Genomic DNA, 24,320 nt, shown 5'->3' on the forward strand with positions numbered 1-24,320 from the left:
AACATATGCACAAAAGAAGAATTTTTTCATAGTCAAAACGATTAACTTCATCAAGGCATTTTCTACATTCAACAATCGGAGCAAACTTTTGAGAGCATCATCCCAATAAAGGCTAAAGATGTTCTTCTTGGTGGCCCTTGAGGTAGACTCTGCTAGATCTCTTTAGTTTCATGTTGGATTGCCATATATGTTGTCGTGCATACTATGCATTTACATGTACCATCTATATTTATATTGTGAATGTACACCATCTATATTTATATCATGTATGTATGTTTACTTGCCATGGTTACCATCTATATTTATATCGTGTATATATGTTTACTTGCTTGGTTACCATCTATATTTATATTGTATATGTACACCATGTATGTTTACTTGCATGGTTTCATCTTTGTATACTCTATTTAATCTCTTTTGTTGTATGAACCATATACATATCTTACTTGGTTTCCTTATCTAATCTCTTTAGTTTCTATTATGCACCTACATGCATGTTGCCATCAACATGTATAGTATGTATGTAAACATGCATGTTTACTTGCATTGTTTATACTTGGTACCATCTCTATTTATGCACCTACATGCATGTTGCCATCAACATGTATAGTATGTATGTAAACATGCATGTTTACTTGCATTGTTTATACTTGGTACCATCTCTATATGTACTATGTATCTTACTTGGTTGCTCCTTGTGATCGCAATTTGTATATCATAGTGCATGCTGACAGGTATCATGCACCTTTATATACTACTATGTACGAATTCTATTGTGCGTATCTTGCTTGGTTTGGTTTTTGCATGTATGCCACACATTGACACATCGTTGCCATATAGAATTTTCTTATTCCTTTGTACACTACCTCTATTCAAATGCATCATGTCTTCAAAGTTTGTACGTCAACCCTTTTTCACAACGATATTTGAAGGCTTACATCTATTTCGCTTTTGTGATGCAAAGAGCCAAAGCTTTACAATAACCATTAAGGGTGCAAGGTATATGGTTTCAATGATACTAAAGGGCAATGATCCTATAAGAACAAAGAACAAATACTAAAAACTTGGTATTTTGGCATGTTCAAGGGTCAATCATTAAAGTTAGGCTTTAAATTATTCGAACAAGTTTTCTTTGATAGTTCTATAAATAAACCAGTTTCCTATAGGTGACCCCACAAGACAGGTCTAGTTATAAATAGTAACAAACATTTTCTCTTCCAAGAGATGGACTTTACCCCTTCACGGCATATCTTCCAATGGTAGTATTTCTAGTAACCGGCAAGATCGAGCCATCGGTTCAACGTGAAAGAATTTTGTATATAAGTGCACACACATTCTATAAGCTCTCCACCACACTTTACTTTAGGCAAAATTTGGTATCTTTCCTATTTAAGCTATTACCCTATCCGTTACTATGTTTCTATACCAGTTGTCTCCATGTATGTACTCCATTTTTATTTTTGATTTTTTGGATTTTAAATTTGAGAGTCGGTATTTCTTTGTTATACTTTCTTGTCACATCAAACATTTATGCCAAATCTCTACTTTTGTGTTTCTTCACTTGAATTTAGCTTTCTTCAGCTTTATTAGCTAGAACTATCACTAATTAGATTCAAAAACAAATTTAGGATGCAAATTATCCGTAAAACAAAAAGAGAATCAAGACTCTTGTTTAAAAATTGCAAACATGTGATGCAGATTCATTGTGGAAATACACATTGCTATGCGTGGAGCTGGCAGATACACATGGAAGTGTAACCTTATCTACCACATGGCAACGTCTAACTGGTCAATTGAAGATAAGATTTTCACACACCGAACAAGAAGCAAATGCAATCCAGGCCAAAGGCTCATCCTATCCCTAAGCAAACCACCCATATGCCCATCTTTGTCCATCCACCGGTTTCAAACTAGTTTCACATTAACACGGCAGCATGACAACAGAAGCAAAAATTTCCTCTCGTTCATATCTGGACTCAAAATAGGGTTCTTGAAACAAGCATGATCAACATCGAAGCTACAGCCACAACCACAGTCTACAGTGGAATGTTGGCAAGTTATACATGAGGTGAAATTGCAGCCATGGGTACTTTCACTCTTTCTTGGGACTTCCCTCAAGACACTTTCTCCAACATGCACCAGCAACTCCCAAATTTCTAGAGTATTTCCTTGCCATCTTTCACTGATACCTTCAGATTTGAAAGAGCATCTCATCTGTTTGACGGTCTTAGAAAGATGTCGCAAGGCACAAGATACACTCGAGTCCAAACAAATGTGTGCTGTGTGTGTGTGTGGTTATGCAAAACTTGAGCTATCTTCTCTTGTACCTGGAGTAGAATCCATACATGGGTTAGACTAGGCCTTACCTGCTCATCCTTAAAGAATGACTTTCTTACTTAAGGCACTCACGTGCAGACAATGTTTACCTTGCTTTACTTTTGAAGGATCTTTTTGAAATGCCTGGCTTTTTCCCCCCCTTGGCACCCTTTCTTGAGTTCTGAAGCTTTCCTTTTGATTTGCTCATGTCCCCTTGAAACAAGTCCTCCATCTCAGCTCTTTTCTTTTTCTCCCTTGGAGACTTGGATCTCTTTTTGTCACCACCTGCTTGTGTTTTCCACATCTTTCCAGACTCTCTAGCTTTGTCCAAGGCTTTCGCAGCTTTAGCCCTCCTATAAGCAAGCTCTGCTACTGTGTTACCACTCTGTTTGTCTGCTGATGCTTTGCCCATTTTCTTTTGGGACTTGCGGTCACTTTGCTGCAAAAAACAAAAGGTCAAAAAGTTTACTTAGATCTTTGCCTATAGAAGTAACAATTCCAGCCAACTAAAACAACAAAGTGGCTCAACATCTTGATCTTCGATGATCTCCTCGTCAGCAGCTTCTTGGGCAGCCTCTAGTCTTCGCCGTTTCTTCCGTGTCATGTTCTTCTGTAAACATGTGAACCATATCAATTAGCTGCTACCAGAAAAAACTGTTGAAGGAAGCATTTCACTCACTTAAGCTGGATACGCAACCAAAGGGCGCCAGTCCCAGCACATTCATGCAGCGGACAGGGAACTGTTGGGAAACTGCAGCAGGTAGGCATTCAGGAAGATTTGTTTTACATACATGTGGTCTCTCTAACAAGCCTTCTGCATCTGCATTCTTTGTTTGGCCTACTGGCTGGGCTGGTGCATAGAAGAAAGTACAGACCTTCAAGGGCTAAGAGAAATTTGAACGGACAAAATTCACCCTCCCATCCCATGGAAAACACTCACTGGCCCTCCATATACAGGCTGGATGTGGCAACCCAGCCATCCGAATGGTCACTTGTCTGATGTGTAAAGCTTACCCACCCATGACCCGTCCCATCCATCCAACAATCAAAATTTGATCTCTGAAAAACTGTCCTTGGGCTGGCACCTTTGTGTGTATCAAGCCTTATTTAGACAAAGAGTAAGATAGCTGCATGAATATGACATATATACCTCACGTTCAAGGGATCTCCGCTTATTATTCCTAGCCTTCTCTGCATCCTCAAGGCTTACTGACTTTCCAGTCTTTTTATCTTTACCGGTCACACTCTTCGCAGCCTGTGAACACAAAAGGCACTATGCATCAATAACAGAAAACATATGCCTTCAGTTTAAAACAGAAACACAAATGTCGACGGCCATAGCCTAAATCCCAATTAGACTCTAGAATTAAACCATGATAACTCAAAATAGATAGTATCTAGCTCCAAACAAATGCCTTTCGTGTTTGCCCATGAGACAGAGATACATGTAACCACACATGTAAACCCCTCCACACAAGCAAGTAAAACCATCCGAGCACACATCCCCCATAGCACTCGAATCAACAATGCACACAAAAAAGCCAACCATGGCATGGAACAACTTTTACGCCACCCCTTTTGAAACAATAAAGGGCACCTGTAGTGTATCCTATACTTCTTTTCTCAGACCAGCTTTCTTCCTAAACTGTGAAAGGGCAATTTAATGGCCTAAAGTCCATTCTATAACCCATTACAGACGAGACTCAAGCTTTAGAATTATTTGCCTATAATTGAAAAAACAAACAGAAGTAACATGGTACAGAGCATATAAGGTTGCTTCCAGAACATACTGCCGCTTCTAAAAACACCTCATGTTGTGCCAAACCTTGAATCTAGTGGCTAGCCAATACCAGGTCACACTGCAAAGGACTCAAACTTTGTTTCAGCTGACAGACAAGTTTGGGCTAGGTAGAGACAGATGGCAGAAAAAGCTGAGCAACAAGCAACCGCGGCTTTGTAGGTAAGTTGGTAAGTAATTGAACTCTTGAGGGTGGGGCGGGAGTTGTTCAAATCCCACTCATCTCAGCTGATGGACACCGAGGTGGCCCATCACTTGCAAGCAAACCTTGGCCTCTCCCTGCTCCCGGTGGATCGAGCTTGGAGAGGAGCAGTATTGTCGACCGGTCAGCATAATCTCTACCCCCGGGAAAAAAAAAAAAGCAAAGCAACAAGCAATTCATTTTGCAGGTGACTTGCAAAGCATCCACCAGCATGTCCATGCTGGACACAATCCACCATGAAGGGGGTGGGGATCTGAGCAATGGGTGGGTGGCCAACCAATCAAGCGCTTGACAAGCTCACTGACCAAGTTGGAACTTGCCCAGTGCCAACTGGTACATGTAACTGCTCGTAAGATCTTGATAATACACTTGATCAAAGACAAAACGAAGTAGATATGATATGGAAGGATAAATTGCAGTGCATGCAAATGTGTGTTATGTGCATAAACACAGCCTTGGGCCAGTCCCAGCAATGTCCCTGCTCTCAGATCTCATGTCGTACACAATCAAACAATACCAATTACCAGTACTTGGCTTTCAATAAAGAAGTTGGACTTAATCCGCTATTCTCTCCCAAGATGTTCTCTCACAACTCCGGGCACACACAGCTGTTCAAACGTGATCAAGCCATGCCATCCATACAGCAGTACTGATGTTGGAGACCCTCCAATGGGCAAATCAATACGTGGGACAACTAATGTCACACACTAGGTACTCCTGCAGCTTGGGGTTGTCCAGGATTCCATCCACCTCTTTCCTGTCTCAACTTCAGTGCACTGTGTCATGAGACCCTAAGCTGCCCCATTGAGATCCTGAGTGGATGTGAGTAACTTGGCATCTGAACAAAGCCATCATCTGTGAGAGTGAGAAAGTGGTCACGGTAATGATCATCCTAGATGGGTGTATCTTTGGCTCATTCCAGGACGTGTCAATATATATTTTCCAAATGCCATCTTTGATAACCCTGTTCATTCCTTTGGAAGCAGCTTATGGGTCATACCATTATATTGTATTGGTGGCAGGGCATAGAGAGAGCCCAAGTAAAGTCATCCATGTGGTGATGTGAGCATAAGAAACAATCTTGTATTTGTTGCAAGGTCAGGTGATTAGATATGCGAGAACAGGCCATGTCTGCCATTTGGAATGTCTTGCGAGTGTTGCATCCTGTGTTTGTATGTGATTAATTGAACTGAGGCATCCATGTGAAGGGGGGTGCCGGCAAACTCTGCTAGAATGATGTTGCGATAGAGGGCTTAGTGTGTGTAACTCGTTGGACCATCATGACAAGTAAACTCTCTTCTTGAAAGGTGTAAGGTATGCTGCCTAAAAATTGCTGCTGGTCCAACAAGCGAGTCAAAATAGGAGGCATTTGGTCTGCCTTTACTGGAATTGTGACTGAAAGCATCATCCCTCTAGCTGTGCTAATGATGTGATCTCCTCCTGCTAAGCAGGATGCTTCTGCCATTCTCATGGAGAACCTTGGGTCAAGTAAGTATATGATTTCACTATCAACTCGGTGTCATCCTCAAAGGTAAAGGTATCCTCTTGTTTTTTCCCATAGCTCATATCAGAAATGTTCTTGGTAGCAGAGCATAGGGCGGCAGCAAGACAGGGGGGAGCACTCATAGTACCACAAAAAGAAAGATCATGAGAATACAAAAATGTAACATCCGTGGCTTAGTGCTGCTCAAGAAAAGCCAACATTGAAAGAGACCACAATACACCTATCACATTCAATGGAAAGATTGCAGAAACACCACAATGAATTACAAGCTTTTGCTAAGTAAATTGGTGATAGGCAAAAACCAGCCCTTCTACATTGACACATCAAATCATTGCGCCTTGTCTGTAGTGGCTAAGCTTTCATAGCCCTTTCATTGTTCATGAAGAAGCAAATTTGTGCCATGATCCATCTGGTGATGGAGCACTGTAGCAGCAATCTTCGAAATCACAGTGAGAGGAGATCAAAACTAGGGCCTCCTTTTTCATTGAGAGTGGCTGTGGACATCATGCTGCAAATCCACAGAGATCTAAGGGCTTCTAACATTCTTGTCGATGATAGCAGGTTCAGCAAGTGCATCAAATAAAGGTAAAGAGAAGGTTGATGAGTCTCTTGGTATGCTTGACATTTCAGCAGGGCATTTATGGCCAAGAGCGTTGCTATATCAGATTGCTGTTGTACTGCCAAGAGCGGTTTTGTACGGACATTTAATCTTGGCTTTCCTACCATTCCAAAGATCTGTCCTCACGAGATTAAGATGGGGGGAAATGCCATCCTTGGATGCCCCACATATTATGAGATTTGAGATGGATTACATTGCTTGTTCAACACAGAGCCAGAGAGACCCAAGGATAGGATGAACCACAAAGTCGCTCCACCAAAGCACGACTAGAGCAACCTAGAAGAGACAACTAGAGCAACCTAGAAGATAGGTTTGCACTTGTTTTCATTTAGCTTGTGCTATCGTGTTTCAAAGTAATCAGAGCATGTCTTTACTTGTGGAAAAACCATACTGGGGACAAGCATTCTACCTTTGCAGCATTTGCACTTTGCCTTTTCTCTTTCGGTGTTTGGAACCAGATTTTCTTGGGTCGTGAAAAGATCTCGGATTCATAATCCATTAGGTTCTGTGCCTGATTGAGATGGTAACAGTCAGACTACAAACATAATCATTGCAAGCACCCAAAAACATTTATGTTAGGAGATTACCTTGTTTGCTTCCATCTCAGCTTTTCTTAATGCCCTTTCCGCTCTGATTAAAACAAAATTGGAGTCAGTAGCGCTCTCAGATATGGGCTATTGGACTCAAAACTTGATTGAAGATCATTCCAATACATACCAAATTAGCCATGAACAAATACATGTATACGCAAAAACACGTGTATACCTTTCCTCCTGGATAACAGCACGAACGGAATTCTCCATCTCGATGATCTTGTTGTGCCACTCCAAGATCACGCCCACAGGTACTACTCTGCTAGTTAGCTTCAATCCAGCCCTCTTAGCCTGCACATACCCATTAGCTTTTCATAATCAAGAAGGGCAAGCATAAGGCCAGGAATACCTGGATTGATAAGGGGATTCTACCCACCACTGTTTTCAACAAATTACGGTCTTTTTCTGAAACAAAAGTAACCGCACATCCCTGATGCCCAGCCCTCGCAGTTCGGCCCACTCTATGCACATACCTGCATTCAACAAGAGGAAAAATGAGTGGAGCTTGCCAAACTTCTCTCATTGACTCTCTTCACAGAGCAAAGATTTATTTAGGAAGATAGAGAGGTAAAAAACCAATAAATGGGTGATATTGACCACTGTCTCTCTGTTACTAGGATTACAAGACAAGAACCCATCATCACGTACTTTAACTAAACCGACACCTAGAGCTTCAAAATTTTGAAAGCAAAGTTCATGTTGCTTGATACTTACATGGTGATGTCGCGAGGGCATTCAAAATTTATGACCGTCTCCACACCAATAATATCAAGGCCCTGCAATAAGAAGTCATCCGAAACACCTATATTAAACTGTACACAATCAAACCTCATTCAAAAGCAAAATTTTCACTAGCAAATGCCTAGCATAAGAGAGCATGTGTTTACATCAAAAAACAATAAAGATCATAATTATATCCCTAATCTGAGTCTTGACTCCATCGAAAATTTATCTCCCACACCTGGCAGCAGGGCCCCTTCCAATCGGACTGTGCCGGCGACCTCACTTGGGACTACAGGCCACTGGTTTGGGCTCCCCCCCCAACCCCTCGCCCATATAAGGTAGTTCCCTCTCGGAGAGGCCAGCCATGGAGGAGACTACTCTCCCCAGTGTTTTTTCTCTTTTGGAGACCCTGAGAATGTACTTCAGCCTGAAGCTGGTTTTTCATATAACTAATAGAAGGATCTATTTTCCCGAAAAACTCCATCCAAATTTTTGAACTCCGGGCATGATACTTACACGAGCAGCCACGTCAGTTGCAATCAAGAAATCCACATCCTTCTTCTTGAATAATTCCAATGCCTGAAGAAAAAGGTATTCAAAAGGAATGTAAAAACATAGAAACTGGGGTCAAGCGCATGAAAAATAATGTTGTTAAAGGAAACAAGTTGAGGTGTGCACATCCAGCCTCTGTGCTTGTGTCAAGTTCCCGTGAAGCTCTGCTGCATTCAGACCCGAGAGACCGAACAAGATTTTGAGCCTATGTGCTTCCACTTTCGTACCACTGCAGGATAGACGTAAGTATAAAAAATAGTTCACATATGAATTGGAACTTTCTGCATGAACCAGCCATTTATTAAGTATTCCCTTTTTTCCATTTTCGAAAGAGAATGGGTTTCAGAAGAACCAAGGGATTTGTACCTAAAAATGATAACTTTGCTTGTAAAAGACCGGGAACAAAGTGCTAAAAGCACAGCCTCTTTATCGCCCTCGTGCTGTGGTCTTATCTTTACTACCCTATTTCATAGACAAAAACACAAAAATGATGAGATACTGCAAAAAGACTCGAGCGCCAGTGCCCCCTCCCCCTCACCTCCCCCATCTGCCTCACCTTGGCCACACTTCCAGCACCCCCACCTCCTCCAACCCACCATCCAACCTTTTTCTGCCACACACACAACACCCCCCCCCCCATGCACACGGCCTCTAGTGGTACGCATGGAGACTTACTGTTCCAAAAGTGTTGCAGGGCGTTGGGTTGAAGGATCTGCTGAAAGCCGTACAGGGTTGACTAAGGACAACTTGACCAGCTCATTTACTTCCTCTGTCATTGTCGCAGAAAACAGCATTGTTTGCCTTCTTGGGGGACAAAGCCGTACCTACAGGACGAAGGCAGAAAAACAAATGCCTTAACTTCAGAGATAAAAAACTTAAGTGGGTTATGACTCACGAGTTTCCTTATTCACATGTAAGCAGTGGTAGCCCCAAGGCCCAGTAACACTTCACACTTGACACCATCAATTTCACTTTCTAGTTGCCATGAGATAGGTCTAGATTTTATAGACAAGATGCATACATACAAACATTCATGTTTATGTATGTATGTATGTATGTATGAACGCTTATGTATGTATGTGCATACGTACACGTGCGTGCGTGCATGGAAACGTACCAACTCATGAACCTCGTTGCTGAACCCAAGCTCTAAAAGACGGTCAGCTTCATCTAGAACTAAGATCGCCAGATCCTCCAATCCTACCGAGTGAGTATTGTGCAAGTGGTCAATCATTCGTCCTGGCGTGGCTACTACAATGTCCGGATGTGAGCGAAGCCCAACCTCTTGCACCTGGCACTCACCAGAGAAAGCAAAAAGATAAAGTTTAAACAAATGCATGTTCCTTGAGAGACTTATCAAACCAAAGCTAACTGGACAAATGGCCTGCTTATAATTTCGTAACTTGATTCTTATGTCACAAAATATATATACATATGTACGCACATATGTTCATATATGCATTCATATATACCAATGGTAAATTCAGCTTATTTCTCAAACTTAAGAAAAACAAAGTGCAGTATTTTTTACTCCATGAGAAACTACACACAAAGCTTCAAACCACCCACTCCATCATGCTATGTAGACTGCACATTATGGCATCCCAACTCACATCGAAAATCCATAGGCTTTGTAAATTCTTTGCAAAAAAAAGTACTCACACACGGGAATCTATTTGTCCAGAAAATCCAAGTTATGCAAGACAGTTCTATTTTACCCCTTCTCACTAGAACTCTAACAAAAGTATTTTAACATGTACAGTAAATTATTGGCAAACAATGAGTCCCTACCAAAAATTCACCTTGCTAGAAAGTCCTCCCACCACAAGACAGCAGCGTATGTCAGTAAATTGTGCCAGCTTCTCGATCATACTGTGAACTCTGTGTACATGCCAGTATTAAACAATGAGATCGATTAGTAAATACACAGTATTAAACAATGAGATCGATTAGTAAATACACAGTTCAGCAACTATTAGAAAAATAGTGGCAACATATTCACAAGTCAATAAGGAGAACCTAGATGAGTAAGTATGAAAGGCAGTGATTCACAAGATTTTATAATATGTGTGGATTCACTCAAACAAATAGAAAATCCACAAGAACATAGGTTAAAGAGATCAAACACACGCAGACAATGCAAATAGAGATGCTATCCAAGCAAGCTGTACACTGGACTAAAAAAACCCTGCTAGATCATTGAGGAATCTTTAAATTCTCAGCTTGCATCAACCATACTAGGCAAAGACTCAGCAGTAATACCAGTCCAGTCAAAATCAATCAAATGTGAGAAAAATAGATTAGGAATTTGATTTTTTCTAAAGAAAATTTTGCACTTTCCTCTCAGAAAGTCTTGATCCTCAAGTATTAGTCAACCTAAATCAAAGCTGGTCAAGGCAAGTCAAACACAGGGAGAATGCATCAATACTGGTCGATTCTAGTCAACTCCGGTCAAAACTGCTCAAAACTGATCAGAACTGGTCCACAACAAACACAAACAGCCAAATCTGGTTGAAAGCAGTCATGATTGTGCTGCTCTGTCTACCGTCTTTGAAATTCCAGAGGAGCCAAATCCCATCAATATGCTAGAAGTGCTTTATCACAATGTGGTTCTCATCAGAGCACTCATCTAAGTCTTCTTATCATCCAAATCCATATTTTCCATCCCGATAATCTTTCAAGATCCATATATCTATGCTCCATCGAAATTCACATCTCTCTGTCACACATCCAAGATCTTTAGACTTACAGATTTTTTTAAATGGTGATTTATTGCACATTACCCACAGATGTTTAGTGTAATGAATTGTGCGTACACACCTGTGCGCGTGTAGGTGTGAGTGAGCACACGCACACGTGTGAGAGAGAGAGAGAGAGAGAGAGAGCATGTGTGCATGTGCACGTGCGTCATGCGTGCGCGCACATTTTAACCATTCATTCAAGTGACGCACGTGCACACTTTAACCATTCATTCAAGTCAAATAAATTTGCAGCAACCACAGAGAAAGAGAGACACCATACTGCACAGCAAGCTCCCTTGTTGGTGTCAATATCAAAACACGGATAGCAGGTATCCTTTGAGGCCGAAATAGGAGCCTTTCAAGCAGCGGCAAAGCAAATGCAGCAGTCTGCATGTGCAGAAAATCAAAACAGGTTCATGTGAGCCTAAACAGCTGCAGTCTCTCAAAATCACCCTTAGTGGACAGGTGATCTACCCCGAAAGAAAGAGTAAATAAAACAGCTCACTTTGCCAGATCCAGTAACAGCACTTCCGCATATATCTCTCCCAGTCAAAGCCAAAGGAATGCACGCTGCCTGCCATGACACATCATAACAAGGGGCACTGGTGAGCCCCGTCCTTAGCTTGTCAAGTAAATATTATAATTGCAAGAAATGTTACCTGAATTGGAGTCGGTTGTTTGTATCTGAGAGTGTCACACGCACGCAAAAGAGGGCGAGAGATGTTAAGCTCAAGAAATGTTTTGGCATTGAAAGAGGCACCTTCATCAAAGGAGAAAAAATTAGCCGATGACATTACTGCATCTTGCTTTGTTCCTTTCTGTGCCTCTGTCATGCGTTTAGAGGTACTTTTCTGCCCCCCCTAAAAAAAAGTTTGCCAATAGAAATCATCACCTCTGTGCCCAATGACCAGCTCAAAGAGAAAAGCCACATCCAAAAAAGTAGTATTAATTAAACCGGCAATAACCCAAATTTCAACAAACTATCCGGGGCTATAGGCTGGAATAGAAGAAAAATTAGAACCCCAAATTGTAAGGCCTCGTGTATGAGCCAACAAGAAGAAAAGAGACTGAATTTATAGGGGAATGAGTTTAAAAAAGCACACTTGCTTTAGTTTTGTGCTTTTTAAAAGCTAAAGAAATAAGACCCCTGCCGCTTTAGCACAAAAAAGGTTCACTTCTCTCTCTGGTCCCAGCCATCTATGCAACTTTGTCCAGGCCCTGTCCGGCCTGCCCATGCTGCTAAGACCTCTAGCTACGCTGCCCAGGCTGCTGCCCAATGGACTGCCCTGCTGTGCGGCTCTGATCTGATCTGCACCCCCGCAAGTCACCTGCCCGCCCCTGCCTGCATGCCTAGGCGCCCTATATGCTAGGGCTTTGCCGCCAAGGGCAGGCCTTCGTGCCATGCAAGCATAGGGGCCCCTCTGGCTGCGTCTCTTGAATGGCCTGGCCGCCCACATGCATGACTGGCCTATGTGCCGACCTTGGCTGGCCGCCTTAGCCCTCCTGTTGGCTAGCCTATCATGGCCACCTTAGGGCTGGTCTGGCAACCACCATGGCTGGCTGCCTACCATGCACGAAAACCTGCCTCATGTGACTGCCCCTTCTTCTGTGTGCATCACAGCCCACATACGCCTAGCACTCTTGCTTTTCTTGTCTACCATCACAAGGGCGAAATCAAGTAGCACAAGGAGATGCCTCAGGCCGTCATGGCCTCCCTGCACCATGGCTGTCTTCGGCCTGCATATAAAGGGTGCTTTTCTCCTTTTCTGTGACATTGCAAATCCATACAAGGTCCCATGGCTTTCTGCCATATTCAGCCCATACGAGGGTACTATCTTGTACATTCCATGCCTCGGGTTCTAGCACTTGTCAAGTCAACACTCTGATGCCCATGTAAGGTCTCCACAGACCATGCACAAGACTCATCTGACCTAGAACCGAAACCTTGATGAGGTTTCACAGACCCAACATTGTACTCATCGCATGACCACGATAGATTGTGGCTAGCGACTCATTACCCAATCGTAGGTTCATTGCTTGGAACCACCCCCAAACCTGAGGTCTGATTACCACAAGAATGGCCCCAACCTAGCTTCCCATACCACTAGGCCAAACCACTCGCCTTGCAGCTCCGTGGCCATGAGGTCTTGCACGCCCCTGGTAGCCCACTTGTCTACCACGTGGATACCTCAATAATTCGTAAGTACCCCCAAGGTCACTTATATAGCAATAACTTGGCTACTATTGGCCCTTGCTTTATTTGGAAACTTTTGCCAAACCACATGATAATTTCAAGTCTATTGACATTTTCTACTGCAAGCCTCGCACACGTCCTGTCCTCGTGTTTCTTAGGATACAAAGGTGGCCTTTCAAGAAAAGCCAACCATCACGTATGAAGAAATGGCATGGTCCCGTGGTGTCAAAAGCCTAGGCCCATTGTGTAGTGAACCATCGGAGTCCACATACTTGTGCTTCATGACCTCAAGTCCCTTACCAACGAGCTCGATAAGTGTGACCACATCAGTTGAAACTAATTCTTTGCTGCTAAGTGCATCAGCCACTTGATTGACCTTGCCAAGAAGGTACTCAATCACTCCATGATATTGCTCACAGATCTCGCTCTAGCAATGTTGACAATCACTCCAATAAACTCGGCATCATGTGAAGCCAACGCTACAACAAGAGATCTGTGCGAACCTTGAATTTGTGCCCATAAAGAAAATGGTTCCAATGTTTAAGGGCTTCGATCATCGCTAGAAGTTCCCTATCATAGACTGAGTAATTATTTTATGTTGAGTTCAACTTACGAGACATGTAAGCCTTGGATGTTGCAAAACACCTCCAATTGCGATGTTACTCGCGTTGGTGATAACCTGAACCGGCTCATCCCAAAGGACAAGCGCAAAGTCTTAACCAAAGCTTGCTCGAGGGTCGAAAAGCTTGCGATCCATTAGAGGTCATGTGCATGTGTTGTTGCCGAGTCTTGACACCCTTTAGCAAGTCCATGCGGGTTGCTAAGAGGTCATGTGACATGCGGAAGCTTAGGGTAGTCTTCTTTCAGTCCTAAACACTGCATAGGAACACTTGATGCAAGAACAATCAACATAGCCAGAGAATAGAGAGAGAGAGAGAGAGAGAGTATATTCAGAGTACAAAAAGGTACATATGTGGCCTTTGGCTTTCCCAAAAAGGAAACATAATACCTAATCTATGACCCACCCCACCTTGGGGGAAATTGAATGGATTGAAACTTGGCCTTGCCTTTTTATAGGCCTTGGAACACATAATGACCTGGCCGACTGCTGGTCGGCCAGGTCCTTTGGACAAATACATGCTAAAAGCTACCAACCACTAGTATACAACTCCTCACACCTAGCCGACTTGATACTTGTCTACTTGGATCTGTTCTGGTGCCTGTCAAGACCGTTAATCATGTCCAGAATTTGTGTTTATCTGTTGTCCTTCACAGATTAGGCATGTCTATGTGCATGCACATGACATTGACGGGATTCCAACCTTCGACCCTGGATGATTGTCATCGTCCCCTGTCTTGTAACATACGGAAGCTTCAGGGTAGATCGGTAACTTCAATGCTCAGAAATCAGCAATCGTTCACGACGAGAATAATGCACAAAACTGAAAATAGATGTGCAGAAAATAGAGAGAGAGAGAGAGAGAGAGAGGGAGAAGAGGACTCAGTATTGGGTCCCGAATACCCTCTGTAGGGCCACCACCACGAATGGTGCTTCCGATTCATAGGCCTCCTATAGGGAGCGGTTACACTCGAACACAGAGTGAAACCCTGGCTGACTCATCCTGGACTGGGCTCACATGGGACCAGTTTTCCACTCCAGGTCCTGCACCTTCTTGCTCAAATATGTCTATGTGGCATCCAAGTGCGGGATGCACATGACATGTCTCCACATATGGTCTCCCATCCCTGTCATCCTTCCCTTCCTAGCAACCTTTTCACTGAAAACCTTGCCTTAGGTCTCTGAATCCACTCCAAATCTCATGACATCTGTTTCACTTTGTCCCCTTGCTTTCTTGCCCTGTCCCTAAACACAAACATGAAACCTTCTTGAAACTGATCCTAGCACCCTTGGCTCCACCCCTTGAAAGAATTTCATCTTTTAGAGTGCTCCATGAAAGCTTCTTGGCCAGACCCAACTAGCTACTAGCTACCAACTCTCATGAAACCCTCCCCTTGGTTTTGCTTGACACCAACCAGAGCTTTTGGAAGTCTTGACACATACTGAATTTTTCTCCTTGGACCTGTACACTTCTTCTAGGACACCAACAACACTTAGCATAGCTGAGTACTGACACAATGTTGCATGGTCACGACACCACCAAAAGATCAAGACACAAAACTTGGCCTTGCCTTTTTTATAGGGGAACACATAATGACCTAGTCGACTACTGGTCAGCCACGTCCTTTGGACAAATAAATGCTAAAAGCTATCGACCACCACTATACAACTCCTCACACCTAGCCGACTTGATACTTGCCCACTTGGATCTTTTCCAATGTCTACCAAGGCTCTAATCATGTCCACAATCTGGGTTTATTTGATGTCCATCAAGGATTAGCCTTGGATTAGGCATGTCTACGTGCATGCATATAACAAGTATAACAGGCCATAAAAATTGTCAACGTGCGTTGAATATGATTAGGTAATACACAAAGGATTGTACATAATGTGCAATCACTAGGACTTCCTAATTCAGTATTTTCATGATCTTTGCAAACCTTTTTGGGATCCAAGTGAATACATGTGGAGCTAATATGATGTAGCCAAGGTAATGTAGTTCAACCAAGAGAAACTCCAACTTCTTTTCGTTGGCATAGAGCTCATTGCTATTTGAAAACAAACTTACTAATCAAGTCTCTAAAGATCTTCATCATCATCCGATTAAACGTGACTATAGAGTTGATTAAGCAGAAGGGCATGACCACAAACTCATAGTGGGCCTGCTCAATACGAAAAGCCGTTTTCGAATGTCCCCCTCTACAATCAGAACTTGATTGTATCCACTTTTCACGTCAATCTTCGAGAAAAACTCGCGCCATTCAACCGCTCCAAAACGTAATTGATGCCAGGCATTGAAAACTTACTATTGATGGCCAACTTGTTAAGAGCACGGTAGTCTATGCATAGTCACAAAGAGACATGAATCCAGATGCAATAGTTCCTCGAGTTGGCCGTCCCAACTCAGTTTCCACGGACTTGCAAGACGATATGGAAACTTGCTGGGAGATTCCAAGACTAGGAGGAAATCCATCTTGTGATCCTCCAAGCAAGAAGGGGAAAGTTTCGAAGGGATCCCAAAGAAAGATCTTCCAGAGCCGGTCATGTAAGGCCTTGTATTTCTCGGAAGCACCGATGACGATCTGAGAAGGTTGTGTGTGCTCCTTTTCAAATAATTGCACACTGTGCATATTTCCATATATCGCGCTTTGCCTGAGATGGATAATCACCAAAAAGTTGGGAATCTATGGTTCACAAACGAGAGAGCCTTGGACACATTCTTCAGAATGAGGAATGTATGAGTCTCCTAGTCAATGTGCTAAACTCGGCTATGGGTCCCTTCTCGAAGCATTCCATGCTTCCCCACTCCCACCATGTTTACAAACAGCCCCAAGAAAGGTGCAAGAAAAAGCTTTTCCAGGACCCAAGTGCCCGAATAGGGTAGGAGCCACGTAGGGCCAAGTCCCAAGAAAGGTAACAGGAAAGTCTTATCATATCTCCCAGGAGGGCCAGGGGTGTGAAGAGGGAGTAGGAGCCCCTGATTCTTCGGGGTTTAATGGGTGTTAATCCCCATTGATTTCTGAGGGCCTAAGGATGTGTTATCCAACTAAATCAAAGAACAAAACCATATCAAAGAAAATAACACATGAACCCATACCTTGGCATTCTTGGCTTGCGTTTTCACATCTTCACTAGCAGAGTCAGGGAGCTCCTCTTCTTCTGATCCATCGTTTTCTTCATCGCCACTCTCTTCGCCATAGCCAACATTCTGAAGCTCTAGTGAAGCGTCGCCATGGTCATGGTCACTACCGTCTTCATCGCTGTCTGCTTCCATTGTTTGGGGAAAGCCTTCCTCTTCCTCCACATTACTTTCATTCTTACTAGTGTCCGCATGACCATCATGATCATCATCTTCATTATCTGTTCCGCCAGTGAGAAGATTGTGGGCCTTCTTTATTCTGGAGTACTCTGTCTGGTTCAGTTGCTGCGCTTTCCTCTGTCTAGCTCTTGAAATCTTCTCATCTATGGAGGTGGTCCGCCTCTGCAAGTGCTCTTCGGCGACTGTGTGGGAGTAGCCAGAGAACTCCCATGGGGACTGGGAGGAGCGAGGAACAGCGGAAGCAGTGTAGCCATCATCGACTTCGAACGTAAAAGCTTTGTTCATGCCTACCGACCACTCACTGAACCCTCACAGCCTTCTATGCACCTGTGGAAAACCCTCGCAAACTATGGCCTTCATTGTTGCACCTTAGAAAAATTCACCCCCTCCCAAAAGCAAAATGGCCTTTATTGTCACACCTTGAAATGCAACACCACACACACACACACACACACACACACACACACACACACACACACGCATTGCACAAAATGGCCTTTGTTGACACACCTTGAAATGCAACACCCCCCCGTCCACACACACACACACTGCACAAAATGGCCTATGTTGTTACACCTAAGAAATTTTGAAATGCAACAAGCACATGCACACATACGAACAATTGGACACCAGGAACTCCACTGCCCTTTAGTAAAGGCCAAAAAATAGTGCTCTCTTATGGTGCACCTCTTCAAATTAGCTCTTCAAATTGGTGTAGATTATTAGCTTTCCTTTATCATTTTTGAATACTTTAGGTTGTGGTATAGGGTCCAAGGCCTATAGGTTGGCATTGTCCACCAACAACAAAAAGTATGCATGACTCCTTTTGGAAAAACCCTCTTCGTATCCTCATACACAATGCCAAGCAATCTCTTTATTTTCCCAGTAAATAAGGCTTTAAGCTCTGCTTGTTTATCTTCTAGTAAAAATAGGTTAGCCAATGTTGCACCCTCTATGGCTGGTCCAAATGGAATAAACCGACCACATCACACAACTGGAACTATAACAAACCGAGGTTGTCTAGGTGCCCAAATGGGCCTCCTAACCCAAGAACAAGGATAAGGTATTCAAGGAAGATCTATGTCTACCCAAAAGATATAGCTAATCCCCACACTAACATGCATCCTACTTGGCATGATGCCAAGTCCTACATAAGCTATCTCCTAGCCATCTAGCCACACGTAGCCAACATCCTAGTGCCTAAACTAGGAATTGGCATGGGTGCTTGGGTGCTCAATATAATGGCTACTTCTCACTTAGGGGGTCTTACAAAAATAGAGCAAACCACCACCCACACAATGACACTAAGCATTGATTTACAACATGTATACCCATTTCTTCCATATAGACAGAGACACTCTAGCATTCTCCACTAACTTCTCCCAAATCTGTATAAATTAACAAAGAGACACTCTAACATTCTCCACTAACTTCTCCCAAATCTATATAAAATGGAAGACTAATATATTTAATACTCCCAAAATAAAAATAATACCTTTATCTACTAAGGAGTAGGCATGTCCACCCATTAGTCTATACTAAAGAATGTTAGTCTTACAATGGATATTGAGGTTGATTAGAGTCAACAGCTTCTTTAAATGAATCTCCATTAAAAAATGATTAATTTTTTGGAGACCAAATCTGTTCTAAACAAAAAAAAATCTAATCATACCAAATAGAACTCTATTCTCCTCAACACCTTGCCTAGTAGCCACCCCAATGAGACCAAGATAGCCTACACTCAAACAAGTTCATAGACCATATTATCCATTTTAGCCCAGATACCTCTTACGGCATGATAATTCCAAAATGTGTGCCAAGAATCTTCTACCTTAGTTGTGCATCTAACAAGGAATCTCCCATAAGGCATACTCCTTTGCACATTAGCTTAAACCCTAGAGGTAAAGCTCCAAGCAATACCCTATATAAAGGGTATTTAACTTTCTATGGGTATTTCCTCCCAAGGCCTTCCACGTGGTGACCCAAACCTCTCAGGGCCATATTAGCTTCCAATAGGCACAAATATTTCCTTTCTAAACTAAGTTCAAGAAAAGACTTCTAGTGTTAAAAAGAGTGTTGGCAGCTATATACCAACCCATTGCCAATCCTTTATCCAAGAGTTATGTTTAATAAAAGTTTTCGCAGAGAGCTCTTTAGAGCTCTTATATGACACTTTTGTATAGCATGTTTAAGAGGATAATCTTCTTTGAACATTAGGTTTAACACTATGTTTAGTTTAGTGAGTTTGGTGTTAAGATCATTAGGTTTAACACTATGTTTAGTTTAGTGAGTTTGGTGTTAAGATCATGAAGTCTATTGACACTTCTTTAAACATTGGGTTAAACACTATGTTTAATGTTAAGATTATGAAGCCTATTTTATTGAAACTTAATCATGAGGAGAGAGTTGTCGATAAACAACCTCCTCTTGGGGAAGGGTATCTTGCCTTCCCTCACTAGTAGCTAGAGGCTCTCAAATGATTGAGGATGGTTGAATGGTCTGCAGATATTTACAAGATGCTTATGGCCCTTGCTACTGACTTTTCCCATCTTGACAAGTGTTAGATGGTCAAGTATGTTGGGTAAGAAAAGATTATAGAAGCTTAAGGTTCCATCTCATACATGTGCGCTTTTTGTGAAAGGGCATGGTGGGTGCCTTCCCAACGAGATCTAAACCACAAGCCATGAACATATATGTCGTGAAAGGTCATGGTGAGTGCCTTGCCAATAGGATTTAAACCATGGGCCATGAACATATATGTTGGGAGATGCCCCATATGTCTAATTGTTAGCCATGAACTAAAACAGGAAAACCGCGCACACCTCGGGAAACGCGCGCCACATAAAAATATAAAAATGAGAGAGAACACTAGATTGGGTCCCAACTGCCTCCCCAAGCGTGTGCCAAAAGTATCCCCGCTTGAGTGTTTATAGATTTTATTACTTCAAAAACAGGTTACATGGCTATTTTATCCCTTGTTTTCTCCACAAGCTTTTCTTTTACAAAATTGGATAATAAAATAACTAAAAAATCATTGCTTGCTCCGCATGCTTTCTTTTACAAAAATAAAATATATTGAAAAACCTCACTCCCATGATATATGAACATATATGTCGGAAGATACCCCATATGTCTAATTGTTGGGAGATGCCCTATATGTCTAGCTTCCAAGGAAGACTTTTGGTAGGGTGTCCTACTTTAATAAGGAAGTTTTAGTAACATATCTTCATATCTCTAGATGGTACAATGGTGTCCTTGGGACTGTGATTTGAACTCATCAATTTTTAGGCAAAAGTTTGGGCCCTTCTAAAGAGAGCAAATGCCTCTTCTCCTTCATCAAGTTTTCTTGTATATGGGAAGTGTGGTACTTCAAAAGTGCCTTAATATTCTCGGAGTATCTTGATCCACGTGCCTTTGTGGTGCCTTTCTTTTCTCAAAACAGAGCTAATATTATAAGTCTCCTGTGTAGGTGAACCATTGGAGCCAAGAACCTTTTACTATCTTGGTAGAGAGATTAATGCAATAGTGGCTTGGAGTTGGATGGAGATGAGAATGGAGATAAGGCCATTCGAAGATGTTAATGGCACGAGGAGATAAGGAGTGATGTTGTTAAGATGGATGGAGATAAGGCCATTCGAAGATGTTAATGGCACGAGGAGATAAGGAGTGATGTTGTTAAGATGGATGGGACATTTGTTTGTGACATGGGCCTTGTAGGTCATAGTCAATTCTATTGCTCGCATCAAAAAGTATGGTGTATTAGAATGTTGGTCAGGCTACCTAACAACTTTCACTATATTTAAAGCTAATAAGGGTAGTTCTTGTTCTTGAGTCACAATTCCAGCAAGGGGAGAAACGGGCTAGATTTTCTCTTAAGGAGTTAAATGATCATGTGCTTTTCTCTAGAAAGCTCCTATAGAGCACAATTGGCAATTTCAAAGCCATATGAATTATCTATGCTACTAACCCTATTCTGGACCTTTTGTTGTTCATGTTCCTATTATTGGTAGGAGCTTAAACGTGCTGATGATGTTCATGATGCTAGAGTGGACTTTCTATTGGTTGGTGCTTGTGGTTTTGCATATGTGTAAACGATGATGCTAACAATAGTCGTGGCTTCCTCTTTGCCAATGGCAAATTTGTTTTGATAATGTTGATTGATAGTGGCTGCCAAATTGTCGTATTGTTATAGAGCAATGGTAGTCTCATATTGCTTTTCTAATGCAAGTAAAGATAAAGGCTTTGAGAGCAGATGGGGGAAAGTCCTTTATCGTCTTCTTGAACATATTTCTAGATTGTCTCTAAAGTAAGTTGACTATTTGCTTATACATAATATCATACTTTCTCTTAACAAATTTTAAGAGATGGATTTACCACTTCTTAATTTTGTTGAACAAGCGATTATTGTTGTGGGAAATGAATTAAGGGGGGATTTTCCCATGACATTTCTTGTTGTGTAACATGACTATATTTGTTGTGGTGGGCAATGAATTAAGGGAGCATTTTCCCATGACATTTCTTATTGTGCAACATGGCTCTATTATCCTCTTTTAGGGATGCATTCTCGCTTAATTAGGTGCCTGTTGTTTTATATCATGCCAATATATGCCCAAGATACTTATTATAGCTAATACATGGAGGTAGTTTATGTGCTATCATAATGTAAATCCTCAGTTGAGTCCTCTAAACATCATCCTATATGTGGTTTCTTAAGGTATGTTTATGTCTCTAACCACTACTAGTTAAATAGGTAGTTTATGTGCTTATCATTATGTAAATCCTCAGTTGAGTTCTTTGAAAATCATCCTATATGTGGTTTCTCAAGGTATGTCTATGTCTCTAACCACTACTAGTTAAATATCCAATTGCATGGATCCAACTTCATAGCTTGCTTTGTTATGTGTAACTGTACCTTATTTCGATGCTAAATATGACTTCATGGCTTGCTCATGGTGTTTGTAAATGTACCTTATTTCTATGCTAAACATGATCTATTATTTCTACTCAAATTATGGACTACCATAGCCACAACCTAAGCGTTGGTCTAAATAATATAACATCTCGTTTTTTGTAGATGGTGAGATAAAAAATGACTTTGTAGTGGTAGCTCAAGGGTGGTGATCTCCTAGTCATGAAGTTGCAACAACATATACCATGCACTTCAACTTTTTGTATCAATAAGCACCAACTTTGAGATAGAACAACTTTATGTATGATTAGTGAGGAGCTAAAACAAAGCTTCATCATCCACATCTCACATCTTAGTAACAATGATTAGAAACTCATTATCCTATCTATCGTTGATTCGTAGTAGCCAAGTACTTACCATCTATGCTTCATTTGGCATGCTTGGCAAGTAGCCAACCACCAATATATATATATATATATATATATATATATATATTGTTGCGTGACGAGTGGTGATCAAGGCAAGGATGCAACACAAAGATGGAAGCAGGAAAACAAGAGACTTGACATTCTTATTTAGGGCTCTTGTAGAGAGTTCCAAGTTGTAGGTGATAAGAGTTCCAAGTTGTAGGTGAGTGTGGAAGTGGGCTTGAGAATAATCCCACACGGGAAGTTTTGGGAGTTTTAGGAGTTTTAGTATAAATAGTGGCTCATTTGAGAGCTCACATACACATTGGGATAAACTCATGCTTGAGCTCTCTTGAGACTAGCTCTCCCTCTTGTTCATAGAGGTGCAAGCTCTTCTCTCTCCCCATCTACACTATTGTATGAGCAATGCTCTTCTAATTCAATGCAATGAGATGATGTTTTTCTCTCTTCTCATCTCTATTCTCTAGTGTCCATGCTTCTTTGTTGATGCTTGTGGATTCTCTATTAGGCTTTGTGTGGTAGTGGATTCAAGCTTAAGCTTCTCCATAGCTTGTAGCTTATCCATGGGCAAGGCATTGCTTGAGTAGTGAATGAGAATGCATGTTTATTTCAAGTTCCATTAAGCTTCAAGGTTTGTGTGCATGCTAGGGAAGTAAGTGCTTGAGAATGAAGTGTGCTTTGAGCTTGTGTGCTTATGAGTGAGCTTGTGTGTGCATTAGCTTAGCCATCTTCTTGTATTGGATACATGAATAAGTGGGATGATGAGTGAATGAGCTATGGCAAGATTGAGCTTGTGTGTGTAAAGTCTATGTCAAGGTAGTGGTGTTCATAGCATTCTCTCCCGAAAGGGATAAGCTTCCATGCACCTAACCGGGTTGAATCCCCTAGCGATGAAAGGAGTGTTTATCATTCCATTGGTGAGCTAGGAGCGTAGTCTACTTGCCCATATTGCATACGTAGGGAGACGACCATCTTTCCATTGGCGCCGCTACCGGGGAGACGACCTATGGTTGGTTGAGGAACCTTGGCAGCCATTACAATCTAAACAATACTAGGAGTAGGATAATTAAGCTCTATCAGGCGAAGAGTGCTGCTCTTAATCTCCTTCACTTTCAGCTGCTGGCCACTGAAGGTCGCAGGGGAGAGGGAAGCAGTGTAAGCGGGTTAGAGCCACAGAGGGGTGGTAGCAAACTCTCTTCATGGTTTCGCTTACGTGGGCACGACTCTGTGTGGCGTGTGAGAAGAGGGGCATCATACACTAGCAGAAGTCGGCCAACGTTCTTTGTGGCTCGTCTTGTGTCCATGGCAGCAAAGAGAGAGGAGGAGAGGACGGATAAGGCGGCCGTCTCTGCCTCACCCGCAGAGAGAGAGCGGAGGCGGAGGTAGATGCAGCGGAGCAGAGAGAGAAGGCGACAGGTGGAGGTGAACGCAGCAGAGAGAGCAGGCGAATGCGAAGCTGAGGAGGCGAAGGGCTGCTTCAAGGAGGTCGCAGCAGAGAGGAGAAGGCGGCTGTAGCGAGAAGAAGGTAAGGAAGTGAAGGTGAGGAGGCGAAGGGCCAGGAGGAGAAGGGCGGGCAGCTGTGGAAGCGAAGGCGGCTACAACGAAGGTGGAGAAGGCGCAGCAGAGGAGGCCGAAGCAAAAAAGGAAGCGATAAGGTGGCCGTGCATTACCGACGCAAAAAACGAAGCGATAAGGTGCCAGGTTAGTATTTTATTTTATTTTTATTAATCTTTAATTTTTTAAAATTTACAATTTTCGCATACCAATTTTCATGTTTTTACATTTTTAAAATAAATAAATAAA

The 24,320-nt window shown here is 42.2% G+C and overlaps 1 protein-coding gene across 1 annotated transcript; it reads right to left on the reverse strand.

The window, feature by feature from the left end:
- Positions 1–1,942: 1,942 nt before the first annotated feature.
- LOC147619430 (DEA(D/H)-box RNA helicase family protein) lies at positions 1,943–17,773 on the reverse strand. Its single transcript, XM_086773079.1, has 19 exons — positions 16,959–17,773; positions 11,708–11,908; positions 11,554–11,622; positions 11,329–11,435; positions 10,110–10,188; positions 9,425–9,598; positions 8,983–9,131; positions 8,674–8,769; positions 8,434–8,536; positions 8,272–8,334; positions 7,747–7,808; positions 7,409–7,505; positions 7,205–7,323; positions 7,027–7,069; positions 6,849–6,950; positions 3,467–3,571; positions 2,846–2,926; positions 2,427–2,755; positions 1,943–2,327 (listed from the first exon to the last, which is right to left on the reverse strand). Exons 1-19 carry the CDS (start codon positions 17,463–17,465, stop codon positions 2,312–2,314), a joined length of 2,502 nt encoding a protein of 833 aa, XP_086629205.1. The 5' UTR covers positions 17,466–17,773; the 3' UTR covers positions 1,943–2,311.
- Positions 17,774–24,320: the final 6,547 nt, after the last annotated feature.

The sequence above is a fragment of the Cibotium barometz genome, chromosome 33, assembly GCF_041138505.1.
Source record: "Cibotium barometz isolate CiBa-2024 chromosome 33, ASM4113850v1, whole genome shotgun sequence".
NCBI lineage: Eukaryota > Viridiplantae > Streptophyta > Polypodiopsida > Cyatheales > Cibotiaceae > Cibotium > Cibotium barometz.